This window comes from Dipodomys merriami, unplaced genomic scaffold, assembly GCF_024711535.1.
Source record: "Dipodomys merriami isolate MVZ:Mamm:240054 unplaced genomic scaffold, mDipMer1.0.p SCAF_24, whole genome shotgun sequence".
In the NCBI taxonomy this organism is placed as follows: Eukaryota; Metazoa; Chordata; class Mammalia; order Rodentia; family Heteromyidae; genus Dipodomys; species Dipodomys merriami.
In genome coordinates, this window is record NW_027203826.1 from 19,350,699 (window position 1) to 19,364,162 (window position 13,464).

Below are 13,464 nucleotides of genomic sequence, written 5' to 3' on the forward strand. Positions count from 1 at the left end.
CTCTCTTTTTTTTTTGGTGACAGGGTCTTATTTATGTCTATATAGTCCAGGCTGTTTATGTAGTCCATGCTGTCCTTGAACCTGCTATCTTCTTGTTCAGCCTCCCCAGTGCTGGGGATTTTGCTACTATGCCTTGCAATGATCTGGATCTTTATAAATCTGAATCACAGAATTATCCATGAACTATAACCCTATAAACTAGAATAGAGTTGTCAGTTATTTTATAAAACTCTGATCTGAGTCATGAAATAACCTGAAATATCTAATTTTGTATACACTAAAGACTTTTTTTTTTTTTGGGTCCGATCATGGGGTCTGAACTCTGGACCTGGGCCACAACGCCACTTCCGGCATTTTTCTTTTTGCTTATGTGGTGCTGAGGAATTGAACCCAGGACCTCAGGCATGCAAGGCAAGCACTCTGCCACTGAGCCACCTTCCCAGCCCCCACTAAAGACTTTTTTATAGCAGAGATTTTAAATGCAATTTTACCTTTTACAACATATACATCTCTAAATTTTTTGTGTGTGCTGGTCCTATGGTTTAATCTTATTAGGGCCACTGGCGCTGTCCTTGAGCTTTGTGCTCAAGACTAATAATCTACCATGTGAGCCACCTGCACTTCTGGCTTTTTTTCTGGAGGTTAAGAGTCTCATGGACTATCCTGCCTGGGCTAGCTTCAAACCACAACCCTCAAATCTCAGCCTTCTGAATAGTTAAGATTACAGGTGTTAACCATGATATATCTACTCCCCTCCTTTACGCCTCTCCCACCCCCAATTTCTGCAGCTTGAACTCTGGGCCTTGGTGCCTTGAGCCTCTTTGTGCTTAAGGCTAGCACTCTACTACTTGAGCCACAGTGCCACTTTCAGCCTTTTCTAAATAGTTTATTGGAGGTACTAGTCTCATCAAGTTTCCTGCCTGGGCTGGCTTTGAACCTCAATCTTCAGATCTCAGCTTCCTGATTAACTAAATCTACAGGATCACTGGGGCCCAGCCATCTCTAAATTTTAAAAATATTATTTAATTGGAGTTTATATGTTTGGTATTATGAATAATTAGAAACAATGGTAAAAATAACATTTATTTTCTGATACTGCTTATGCTATTATACTGGGATGACAAATTAATTTTTCAAGATATACTAGTGTATCTTTAGTATACTATACTATAAGTTTTAGAGTGTAAGAGTCAAATAATATTCCTCTTGCTAGGTACAGTAGCTGGAGTCTCTAGTTTGAGCTGTTTGGGAAGTGGAGAATGGGAAACTGCAATCTTGAGGCCAGCCTGGGAATTGAAAGTTTGTAAGACTCCATCACAACCAATGGCTAGACATGGCGGTGTATGCCTGTCATCCCAAGCTACAGGACAAGCACAATGGCTGCCTGCAATGGCATGTGCCTGTAATCCAAGAAATAAAGAGAAGACCAAATAGAAAAGATCATAGTCCACACCGAAATGGGAAGAGAGTCCCTATTTCAAAAATAACTAACAAAAAGAGATGCTAGAGGCATGGCTCAAGGGTAAAGGTTGCTAGAATCATATGATATATACTTTTTATTTTTTTGGTGGTACTGGGTTTGAACTCAGGACCTCAAATTTGTTAGGCTGGGGCTTTATCACTTAAGCCATACCTCAACCCTGTTTCCTTCCTTGTTTCCTTCCTTCCTTCCTTCCTTCCTTCCTTCCTTCCTTCCTTCCTTCCTTCCTTCCTTCTTTCCTTCCTTCCTTCCTTCCTTTTGTGGGCTATAGGGCTTGAACTCAAGGGCCTGGGTGCTGTCCCTCAGCCTTTTTGTGCTAGGCTAGCACTCTACTACCTGAGTCACAGCATCACTTCCAGTTTTTGAGTAGTTAATTAGAGGTAAGAGTCTCACAGAGATTTTCCTGCTCTGTCTGGCTTTGAGATCCTCAGATCTCAGTCTCCTGAGTAGCTAGGATTATAGGTGTGGCCACCTGTGGCTGGCTTCAGCCCTGTTTTTTGCTGCTTATTCTAGAGATGGAGTCTAGTTAACTAATTCTGCCTGAGGTGGGCCTTGCACTATAATCCTCTGGATCTCAGCCTCCTAACTAGTTAAGGTATAAGCAAGAACAACTGGTACTTGGCTTTTTTTTTTTCTTTTTAAAATGTGCCTCAGAGTAATTATTTTACAAGTCATCTGGGCAGTTTACTTACAGATACTGCTGAGTAGTATTACATTGTACAGAATTACTTCAAATATTTTATCCATTTATCTACAGATGGACATTTGGGTTGTTTTCAGTTGTATGCTATAATAATTAAAATTACTATCAACATTCATATACAATACCTTATGTATGCTTGTACTTGTTTTGGTAGATACCTGGGAATGTGATAGCTAGTCATATGGTAGGTGAATACTTAACTCTTAACTTTTTAGGAAATTTCCTATTTACTAATGTGGTCATTCCATTTTCTATTTCACAAGTAGCGTACAAGAGTTCCAATTCCTTCAACATTTAGCATCACCAATCATTCTAGTCTATCTTACTGTGGCTTTCATTTGCATGACTCTACTGTTTAATGACATTAAATACCTTTGTTGCATGCTGATTTTCCATCTGTACATCTTTGATGAAGCTCAAGTCCTTCCCATTGTTAAACTGGGTCATTTTTTGAATAGTATAATTCTTTATAAAGTCATTTGTCAGATACTTTTTGCAATATTTTCTCCTAACTGAATGTTTTCTTCTCACTCTCTTAACAGGATCTTTTGACTAGATGTTTTAAATTCTGATGAAGTGATTCTGATGAAGTTATTTCTAAGAAATCCCTGAATAATCCAAAGACACTGATGACTTTCTTCCATATTTTCTTCTTGAAGCTTTAGATATATGATGTGAGAAATATGGAAAAGGCCTTTTTTTAATATGGAATCCAATTGTTCCAGCACCATTTGTTAAAAACGTTCTTGTTTCTCCACCTACTTGCTTTGTATCTGTATTGAAAATTAAGTGTCCATAAATACTTAAATACTTTAGCCTGTTACTGGACTCTCTATTTTGTTTCAAAGAAATATCTGTCTATTTTATACTAATACCACACTGTATTGATTATTGTAGTTTCAATAATATCCCAGATAATGTTAATCTTTTAATTTAGTTGTTCCAAAATTGTTCAGGCTATTCTTGGCTCTTTTCATTCCCATATACATTTAAAAAAATTAGTTTACAACATTTATACATGCACGCACACACGTGCACACACACACACACACACACACACACACACACACACACACACACACACACACACACACACACACACACACACACACACATAAAATGCCTGAAATTTTTAACTGGATTGTGTTGTATCTATAAATCAACTTAAGAAATAAAATCTTATAAATATTGGATTAACAATATACCCATGAACATGATGTGTCTCTTACTTAAATATTCATTAATATATTTTAGCAATACTTATTTTTCACTGTCTTTCATATGTTTTGATGTTTTGTCAGAATTCTTTTTCTTTCTTTCTCTCTCTTTCTTTCTTTTTTCCTATTTTTGTTGGTCGTGGGGCTTGAACTCTGGGCTTGGGTGCTGTCCCTCAGCTCCTCAGCTCAAGTCTAGCGCTCTACCACTTGAGCCACAGTACCACTTCTGGTTTTCTGAGTGGTTTGTTGGAGATAAGAGTCTTGTGGACTTTCATGCCTAGGCTGGCTTTGAACCACGATCCTTAAATCTCAGCCTCTGGAGTAGCCAGGATTACAGGCATGAGCCACTGGCACCCGGCTGTCAGAATTATTTCTAACCATTTCATAGTTTGATGGTCTTATGAAGAGCATTATTGAAAAGTTGTTCTTCCTGAAATACAGGAATCTAACCAATTTTTGTAAACTTATATTGTAATTGAATTGGCAACCTTGCCAGACTCTTTTATTAGTTCTAATGGTCGATGAAATTTCTCCATAGATCATCAGTACATAGGCAGAAAAATCTCACCAGTTTTGTATTTTATAATAGTAAAATAAAATAATATTTTTAGACAGTCTTGTTATGTAGCTCAGGCTGACCTTGAACTCTTGATCTTCCTGACTCAAGTTTCCTGTGTACTAATATTATAAGCATGTGTCACCACACCTGGCTCTTGGCATCTATTTAAAAAAAAAAACCCACATACACACAAAACTAGAATAAAGAAGCAACTACTTATAAATTTTGGCTTAAAATTTTTTTAAGATAATGAAGCCAGCTAGCAACTAGATTGTGTTATTAAGTAAGATTTTAAATAGAGAAAAGCAAACAAACCTCTATTAGCAAACACTAACCTGAGCAGCTCCCAGAGGGGGCACACGCAATCGTTTCATAGCCTTTTGTCTATCACCATCTTCAAGTTCATTGGTCACTACAGCCTAGAAAACAAATTATTAAATTTTGACATGTTATAAATAATTCTATACTAAACAGGTATATACTTATATGTATATAATTTATATATGTAGTTTATATAGATACATATATACTCTAAATATAGATGTATATTGAGAAAACAAAGAATCATGAATTCAAAGATAGCAACTATTTACAAAAGGTAAACAGAAAAGCAGAGCTTTTTAAAAATATCAATATGAAATATATTGTAAATAGACAGGGTTATTGTACCTCAGTTTCAGAGATGAGCTGATTGATTTTCTTGCACGTATAAAATGGGGCCACTTCTACATGAGCCACTCTCCAATCTGCTCCACGAGATGTTTCCAGAATCTTGTCATGCTTTTTAAGGATTTTTCGAAACCCTGTAAAATTCAGATTCTATAGAAAAAAAAGAGACAAACTATTAATTTCTACCATCATTAAAGAGTATGAAAAACAATAAGCATTAACCCTTGAGAGAGCTGAACGAAGTTTGAGTACAAAAGAATTCACTACTGAACAGCTAAAACTCGTTATCACTAAGACATTTTAATTTCCCTTTTATTATGTACAACTATTCCAAAAATAGCTTCTATTATCTTACTGCATTGCCAAAAGTACATTTACAATGCACTAACACATTTACAATGCACTAACACATTTATGTAGTTCTTTGCTTCTGGGAGAGAATCAGGTATGTAACTTCTACTTCCTTTGCACTCATCTAAGTTTGAAGATAGGAGCATGAAAGAGTCAATAGAAGTGACCATATCTACAAGATCAGCTAAAAATGAGAAGCATGTTTTTCTTCAAGGATTCCATTACTTTTGAGAAAATTTTATTACTGATTAGGAGTTCTTATATTGCCAACAATGGTTTAGTAGACACATATAACTATCAGAGTTGCTTTTTTATTTTTGGGGGGGTCCGGTCGTGGGGCCTGAACTCTGGGCCTGGGCGCTGTCCCTCAGCTCTTCAGCTCAAGGCTAGCGCTCTACCACTTGAGCCACAGCACCACTTCCGGCTTTTTTTTTTGCTTATGTGGTGCTGAGGAATCGAACCCAGGGCCTCAGGCATACAAGGCAAGCGCTCTACCACTGAGCCACCTTCCCAGCCCCTCAGAGCTGCTTTTAAAAATAGAAAGCAAATTGTTACTCCTTAAGTCAAGGATACCTCTTGAATATTGTACAAAAGGTTTTAGAGAACTCATCTCCAAAAATAGAAGTCTTTTTGCATACTGGTGGCTCATACCTGGAAGTCTAGCCACACAAGGCTAAAGAGGCTGAGATCCAGAGGATCATATTTCAAAGCCAACAAGAGAAAAAAAAAAGTCTGTTAGAATCCATAATCCTAGCTACTCATGAGGCTGAGATCTGAGGATCACAGTTCCAAGTTGGCCTGGTCATGGAGCTATGGCTCAAGTGGTAGAGCACTAGCCTTGATCAAAAGAAGCTCAGGGCCAGTACCCAGGCCCTCAGAAAACAGCAATTGAAAAAAAGAAACGTGAAGAGCTAGGCTGGAGGTGTACCTCAAGTATAGAGTACCAACAGAGCAATTAAACAGAGCCAGCAAAAGCTGGCCAAAAAAAGAAAGAAATCTTGACAAGGCACAGAGTCTGAAACCTAGCTATTTGGGAAGTGGAGATGTGGAAGACCAACTTGGGCTAAAATGTTGCCAGGCTTTTTTCTTTTTTTGCCATTTTTGTTTTCTTTCCTTTTTGTTCTGTTTGTTCATTCATATGTCTTTGGGAGCTGAAGGGGAAGCACAGAAATGGAGGGACAAAGGGTGAACAATGAAGCAATGGTGCTCACAAATGAATTATACAACCTATGGATGGGGATGGGAGTGAAAAACTGGGAGAGAGCAAGGGGTGACATTGTCCAAAAAGAAATATACTCTTTACTTGACTTATGTAACTGTAATCCCTCTGTATATCACCTTTATAGTAACAATTAGAAAAAGAGGACTACATCTCAACCAATGGCTGGGAACAGTGCTATATGCCTCTCAGTCTGTCTATGCAGGGAATCATATTAAAAAAAGGAATCATGATCAAGATCAGCCTCAGAAAAATGATGGTGAAACTGTGCTGAAAACAATGGCTAGATGTACTGGCATATGCCTATCATCCTATTTATGTGGGGAAAGCACAAATTGGAAAATCACGAACAGGTTAGCCCAGGCATGAAGCAAGGCTCTTAAGACCAATGCAAAAGAACTGATGGCGTGGCTCATGAGGTAAGAGGATTTTGCCTAGCAAGCATGAGGCATGGAGTTTAAACTTCAGTAGTGCCAAAAATAAAAAATGAATAAACAAAAAAAATTTCAGCACTTGTCAAATCTGGCACATAGTTTTGGCCAATTAAAAAAACACTAAAAATTCCAAGAACCCCACACTAAAATACAAATTCCAAGAATAGACATATGATAACTTTTTTTCCTTTTTGGAAGCTTTTAATATACTTCAAGATAATTTGTCTTCTTAGAATTTCTCTATTATTTTAAAACAACACTGTTTAGGTTAAGTACCTGATAGTTCTGCAGCAGGATAAGACTGAGGTAGAACTCACTGAATGCCAGTTTAAGGTCTTTAATATTCCTATGTTGGACACGTTCCTCATGTGACAGGTGGAAGACCGGCTTTCTGCGTTGTCGCAATGTAGTAACACCAGTGGTTTCTTTCTGTGCATCCAGTGATGACTGAAGCTCATTCTGAAGTGTAGCAAACCTGCGTTGAGCCTCTGCAAGTTTTTCTATAAGAAATAAAACAGAAGCACTAAGTTAACAAAAAAGAAAAAGAAAAAAAACCTGATAAAAAGATGAGGAAATGGGCAAGTGCAAGCACAGGGCAATGAGTTCAAATCCTACAAGTGAGAAAAAAAAAGATAATGAGTTCTTATTGACTTCTGAGTTTTTACTAATTATACTAGTTTGCTATTCTAGAATTTCTAGGAAGAATGTTACATGTACTATTCAGAACTGGATATGAAAATTATTTTGGTGTAATACTGCCTTACAATCTCTAACAATTCCCTCCCCCCAAAACTGCTAGCCTAGATGTGAATAGAAGAAAGTTGGTCTACAGTCTCATCCTACAGCAACTTTCTCAATTCCAGAATGTAGTAGGCCAAAGGAGATTAAACTGATTCTGACTCAGAGGTAAGAAAAAGGGCTAAGTGGAAGGTGCTATTCCTTTCCACTATCAAGACTATAAATGGTCACACAACCAGATACATAAAAGATAAAGTATATTGAGTATAATAACTATAACACATTTCCAGATACTTAAAAAAGACAAGGGGAAGTGATACCTATATTACACTGTTACTTGACTCATCTGTTTACTTTGTGCAGAAGTCAGATGAATCTTGGAAAATGAAGATTTAATTGTAAACTTAAGCAAAGGTTCTCTCTGATGATAGCCTTCCAGATGTGGCATCATCACTGAAACAAATCAATATAGTACTCTAGCACTACATATGCAGCTACATATCCAATAATGCAGGTACTCAACTATAAACTTAATAATATAGCTACTCACTAGACAGCAGAGTTCAGCACTGATCCCCATATATGGTAATATTACTGGGACTGCCCAGACAGGCAACTAGGAGAAGATTGTATTGGTTATCTTCTATAAGCAGGAGAGAGAGATTGATATCTCTAGAATAAATGTATTTGTGACATGGATATGCTTTTCCCATCCATATACTTCTGCTAGTACTACCATCTTCAGGGTTGCCTTATCCACCATTACAGTATTTAACATAGAAGTATTTATGATCAAGGTACTCATTACATACAAAGGTAATAGGCAATGGACTCATTATCAACGGAATACCAAGACTTAGTAAAGTTGGGTTTGGGAGACAAAACTCTGAAAGTGTTATTATTTTTGTTTTTACTGGTCCTGAGGCTTGAACTCAGGGCCTAGGCACTGTTCCTGAGCTTTTCTGCTCAATGCAAATGCTCTATCACTTGAGCCACAGCTCCAATTAAAGCTCTCTCTCTCTCTCTCTCTCTCTCTTTTTTTTTTTTTTTTGCCAGTCCTGGGGCTTGAACTCAGAGCCTGGGCACTGTTCTTGAGCATTCTACCACTCAGGCCTCAGCACTACTTCCAGTTTTTTGTTTATATGGTACTGAGGAACTGAACCCAGGGCTTCATGCATGCTAGACAAGCATTCTACCACTAAGCCTTATTCTTAGACCTTATTTATTTATTTACTTATTTATCTATTTATTTATTTTACTGGTGGTAAGAGTACCACAGACTTTCCGGCCCAGGTTGGCTTCAAACCACGATCCTCAGATGTCAGCCTCCTGATTAGCTAGAATTAACCACCAGCGCCCAGCTGAAAGTGCTGTTTTACAGGCTATAACAAGGAGATCATCATATGGTGCCAGCTCAGCTCCACCATAACCCCAAAACACAAACTAGGAATCAAGCAATGGAAGCAAAAGTGGCTCCTCTCATTTGCATGCCTCATTATCACTGACGTAATTTTCGTTTCTCATCCTACAATGTGAGTTCTGCCTGTTGGTTAGTTCTCAATCAGCTAGCTCTCCTAAATTGGAAGGTGAGGTATCTACTTGGCCATTGGGGTATCCTCATACCATAGTTCCAAAAGGCAAAGCAGCTTATTGGTTAAAGTGACTGATTCTTTTCAAAAGCAAAAGTACTTTGCTGAAACACAATAGGAACAGGAATATTATGCCTGGAAACTAGGGAATCAGACTTTTACTTGATATTACTGAGCAATTTTTACAATATTTTTACACAGGATTTCTTGCAGTCTTCTACACTGCAAGAAACAGAAAACATTTCTTCAAACTCATATTGAAATTGATGTGATTTTATATAAATTCTTAGAGTCCTTTTGATACAAGTTATAAACTGTCTTATTATCCATATTATTAAAACAGAACTGAAATTTCTGGTTCTTTCTTGGGTCATGACACATTTTAGTTTTAGCATTTTTTTCTTTCACACAAGTCTTTATGTCCTAACCACTAGGTAACCATCTGAAAATATATATTATATATATATATATAATAATTTAACAATATTATTATATATAATATATACACACAGATATATATATATATATATATATATAAAATGAAAAACTAAATTGATTTAAAGTCAACTATGTTACTATGCTAATTAAAAAGCCAAAATAGCATATCTGAGTGATCAAGTTTTATAATGTTAAGGAACAATATATAAGTTTACTTAGGTTCATTTCCATAGTCAGAACTATCAAAACATATGCTTTTCTGATTACATGCATTTGAAAATGCAAGAAGTCCAAGAAATGGATACAAATGCCTCTTCATCTGGCAAGTTCCTTACTCATTTTGAAAGCTTACCTTAAATACTGATTTCTACATAAAGCCTTTCTTACCTAACAACTCTCTTGGCACAATTTGAAGTTTCCTCCTGAGAGATTTCCTGGAACAATCTACATACATGTATATGACACTAATTTCTCCTTTACATGTTTTCTTCATTAAATAGCTGTGAGCTTTCTAAAGGTAATACTTTTGTAATCCTTATCTGTGCTTTTGTAATAAAATTTTAATACCTTTTTGAGGTATAACTTATATACCATAGAATTCAACTACTGTTGAATTCCAATTTAATGATTAATAATTTAATGAATTTAATGATTATTGTTCCATTTATAGGGTTGTATAATTCATCACCACAATCCAACTATGCAACATTTTCATCACTGCATATACTTCCATCATGGCAAATGGCTGTCAGTCTTCACCTCTACTTCCAATCTTGAGCAACTACAGATCTACCTGTTGTCTCTACAGATTTCTATTTTGTGGATATTTCATATAAAGGAACCATGTAATATGTAATGTTTTGTGTCTGATTCCTTTATTTAGCATGATTTTGAGGTTCATTCATTTTGTAGCAGATTTTTCCAACAGTTTCTCACTGTGTGGATATACAGCACATTTGTTTAAATATTCATCAGCTGGTGGGTATTTATATTGTTTTTTAGCTGCTTCTTTTTTTGTCTGTCCTGGAGCTTGAACTTGAGCCTAGGCTCTGTTTCTGAGCTTCTTTTGCTCAAGGCTAGTGCTCTACCACTTGAGAGTGGTTTACTGGAGATAAAGAATCTCATGGAGTTTCCTGACCTGACTGGCTTTGAACTGCAATCTTTAGCACAGCCTCCAGAGTAGCTAGGATTACAGGACTGAGTCACCAGCACTTGGCTTCTTCAAGCTTCTTTTTAAACTACACAAATAATGCTGCTATTAACATGTTAGTCCAAATTGTTGTGGGGGCTATCATCACTTTCGTATCAGAGCTGGCATATAAAGATGGTCCTTGACTTACACTAACTTGCACACATGTGTTGACTTTTGATTATGAGAAAGTGATATACATTCATTAGAAACTGAAATTTCCATCTTACCTCACACTAATAGTATGTGCTCTATAACTTCTTGCAATAATAGGCAGCAGCAGCCACAGCTCCCAATCAACCACACAAACAAAAGTTATTTAACATGTTTTAATATAAAAATAGGTTTTGTGTTATAAAGTAATTTAGACCAACCTAAATGTAATATAATGTCCTTAGCACATTTAAGGCAGGCTAGGCTAAGTATGGGATTGGTGGTGGGTTAGGTGTATTAAATGCAATTTAAACTCTTAGGATACTTTCAACTTAAAGTGCACTTATTAAAAGTACCCATTTTTCAGTTGAGAAGTATCTGTAGTAGGTTTAATCTGTACTTGTTGAATAAAAGAACAAATAGGGAAAAATGCATAGTAATTCACAAAAACAAGAGAAATAAAAATTTACACTTATTTTGTTCCTTTCTTTAAACTAATGATTCTTTTCTTCAAGGCCTAACTATCTACAGTAACATATGAGAATCCTTGAATAGAAATAAGGGATCAAATCACATAAACATGTGATTTGAAAAAGTCACATTCAACATTATTAGTTAAGTTAAAAGCGTTTTAAAATAGTTTTAAAAGGGATGACAAACATTACTTTGGACCAGGTGTCCAACTCTATTTGGCAATGAGAATGCTTTTCCATATCCAGATTAAAAACTGGGCATCAGTGGCTAATGCCTGTAATCTTAGCTACACAGGAGGCTGAGATCTGAGGATCACAGTTTAAAGCTAGCCCAGGCAGAAAAGTCCAACAGACTCTTCCCTCCAATTAACCACAAAAAGCCAGAAGTGGAGCTGTGGCTCAAGTGGTTGAGCACTAGCCATGAGCAAAAGAGCTCAGGGACAGTGCTTAAGCCTGAGTTCAAGTCCCAATATTGGCACCAAAAAGAAAAAAAAAAGTACTTTGATCTATGAATGCAAATCTGTAAATAAACTTAGAAAAATAAAAACAGGAGTGGGATTACTCGATCATAGGGTAGTTCTATGTGTATTCTTTTGAGGAAATTCCATATCACTTTCCAGAGTGATTAAACCATTTCACATTCCCACCAACAGTACAGTAGTGTTCCTTTTTTTACCACATCCCCCACCAGCATGTACTATTGTTTATTTTCTTGATAAGGGCTATTCTAACTGGGGTGAGGTAGAATCTCAGTGTGGTTTTGATTTGCATTTCTTTTATGGCCAGAGATGCTGAACATTTACTTCATGGATCTACTGGCTATTTTCATTTCCTCTTCAGAGAAGTCTCTTTTTAATTCTTTAGCCCACTTCTTCATTGGGCAGTTATTTCTTAAGCTACCAGCAAAACTATGTTCACTGCAGCATTATTTACCATGGCTAAGATACAAAACCAATTCAGATGTTCCTCAGTAGATGAATGGATCAAGAAAATGTGATCTATCTATCTATCTATCTATCTATCTATCTATCTATCTATCTATCTATCTATCTATCTATCTATCTACAATGGAATTCTATGCTTCCATCAGAAAGAATGACATGGCCTCATTCGCAAGGAAATGGACTTGGACAAAGTCATATTAACTGAAGTAAGCCAGATACAAAGAAACATAGGCTCCATGATTTCCCTCATTTGTAAATAATTAGTATATGTCTAGATCTAGCAGAGGATCACAATAGCTCAATAACTATGTGCATATGACCATATAAAATGATGCTAACAGAAACGAACTCCAAGATATGGAAACAAGAGGGTTTTTGTTGTTGTTTTTAATGTACTGCATGAAGTTATTTCTTTTTTCTTTCATTTTTTTCTTCCCTTTAGTTTATCCCCTGATGTAACTGTTTTGTTTTGTTTTTTAAATTTTGGTACCCTGTGTCTTGTATATGCATTTATTTGAATTAGGGAAAGGAAGGGGAATAACAAAATGGTGAGACAAAGACAAAGGGGGAACACCTATGCAACAGCGATACTCACAAGACATGCTGGAAATGAACTGTACAATTTGGGAGGAAGACTGAGGAGGAGGGGGAGTGAGGGGGAGGGAAAGTGGGAGAAAAATGAGGGAGAGGGTAACAAGTTCAACAAGAAATGTACTTATTACCTTACTTATGTAACTATAACCCCTCTGTACATCACCTTGACAATAAAATTAAACTAAAAAAATTCTAATAACCACTCAGGAGATTTCAAAGCACTTATTTGTCCCTCAAAGACCTAAAATGAGAATTAGCAAAACGTCCCCAGTGGCTTGTGCCTGTAATATAGCTACTGGGGAGGTTGAGAACAAGAGGACCATTGACCCATACTCTTCTCAAATTGTAACTGGGTTTAGTGGTGCATACCTATCATTCTAAGCTACACAGGAGGCTGAGATCTACAGAACAGCCTGGGCAGAAAAGTCTGTGAGACTCCATCTCCCAAAGAAGGGAATCTGGATTCAGTGATATATGTCTGTAATTCCAGAAAGACAGAAAGCCTACAATAGGCAGGGAGATATTCAGGCTCAGCCAGAAGGGGAGCTATCCTAGAAAACCAGTGAAAAACAGGGCTGGAGGTGTAGCTCAGCAGTATCACATCAGTGAGCATAGGCCCTGAATTCAAAACTCCATTACTGCCAAAAAAAAAAAAAAAAAGAGGAAAAAAAACAAGATCTTTTTCTCCTACTAAGTTTATCTATTTTTACAAGA

General features: G+C 36.6%; 1 protein-coding gene across 2 annotated transcripts in view; it reads right to left on the minus strand.

Moving 5' to 3' along the window:
• Positions 1-13,464, minus strand: part of Xpr1 (xenotropic and polytropic retrovirus receptor 1) — a 128,892-nt gene that overhangs the window by 46,373 nt on the left and 69,055 nt on the right. For both annotated transcript variants that reach the window (XM_070034329.1, XM_070034330.1), the window contains 3 exons: positions 6,909-7,132; positions 4,629-4,778; positions 4,295-4,378 (listed from right to left, as the gene is read on the minus strand). In XM_070034329.1, coding sequence (XP_069890430.1) covers positions 4,295-4,378; positions 4,629-4,778; positions 6,909-7,132 — 458 coding nt within the window. The remainder of the gene's footprint in view (positions 1-4,294; positions 4,379-4,628; positions 4,779-6,908; positions 7,133-13,464) is intronic.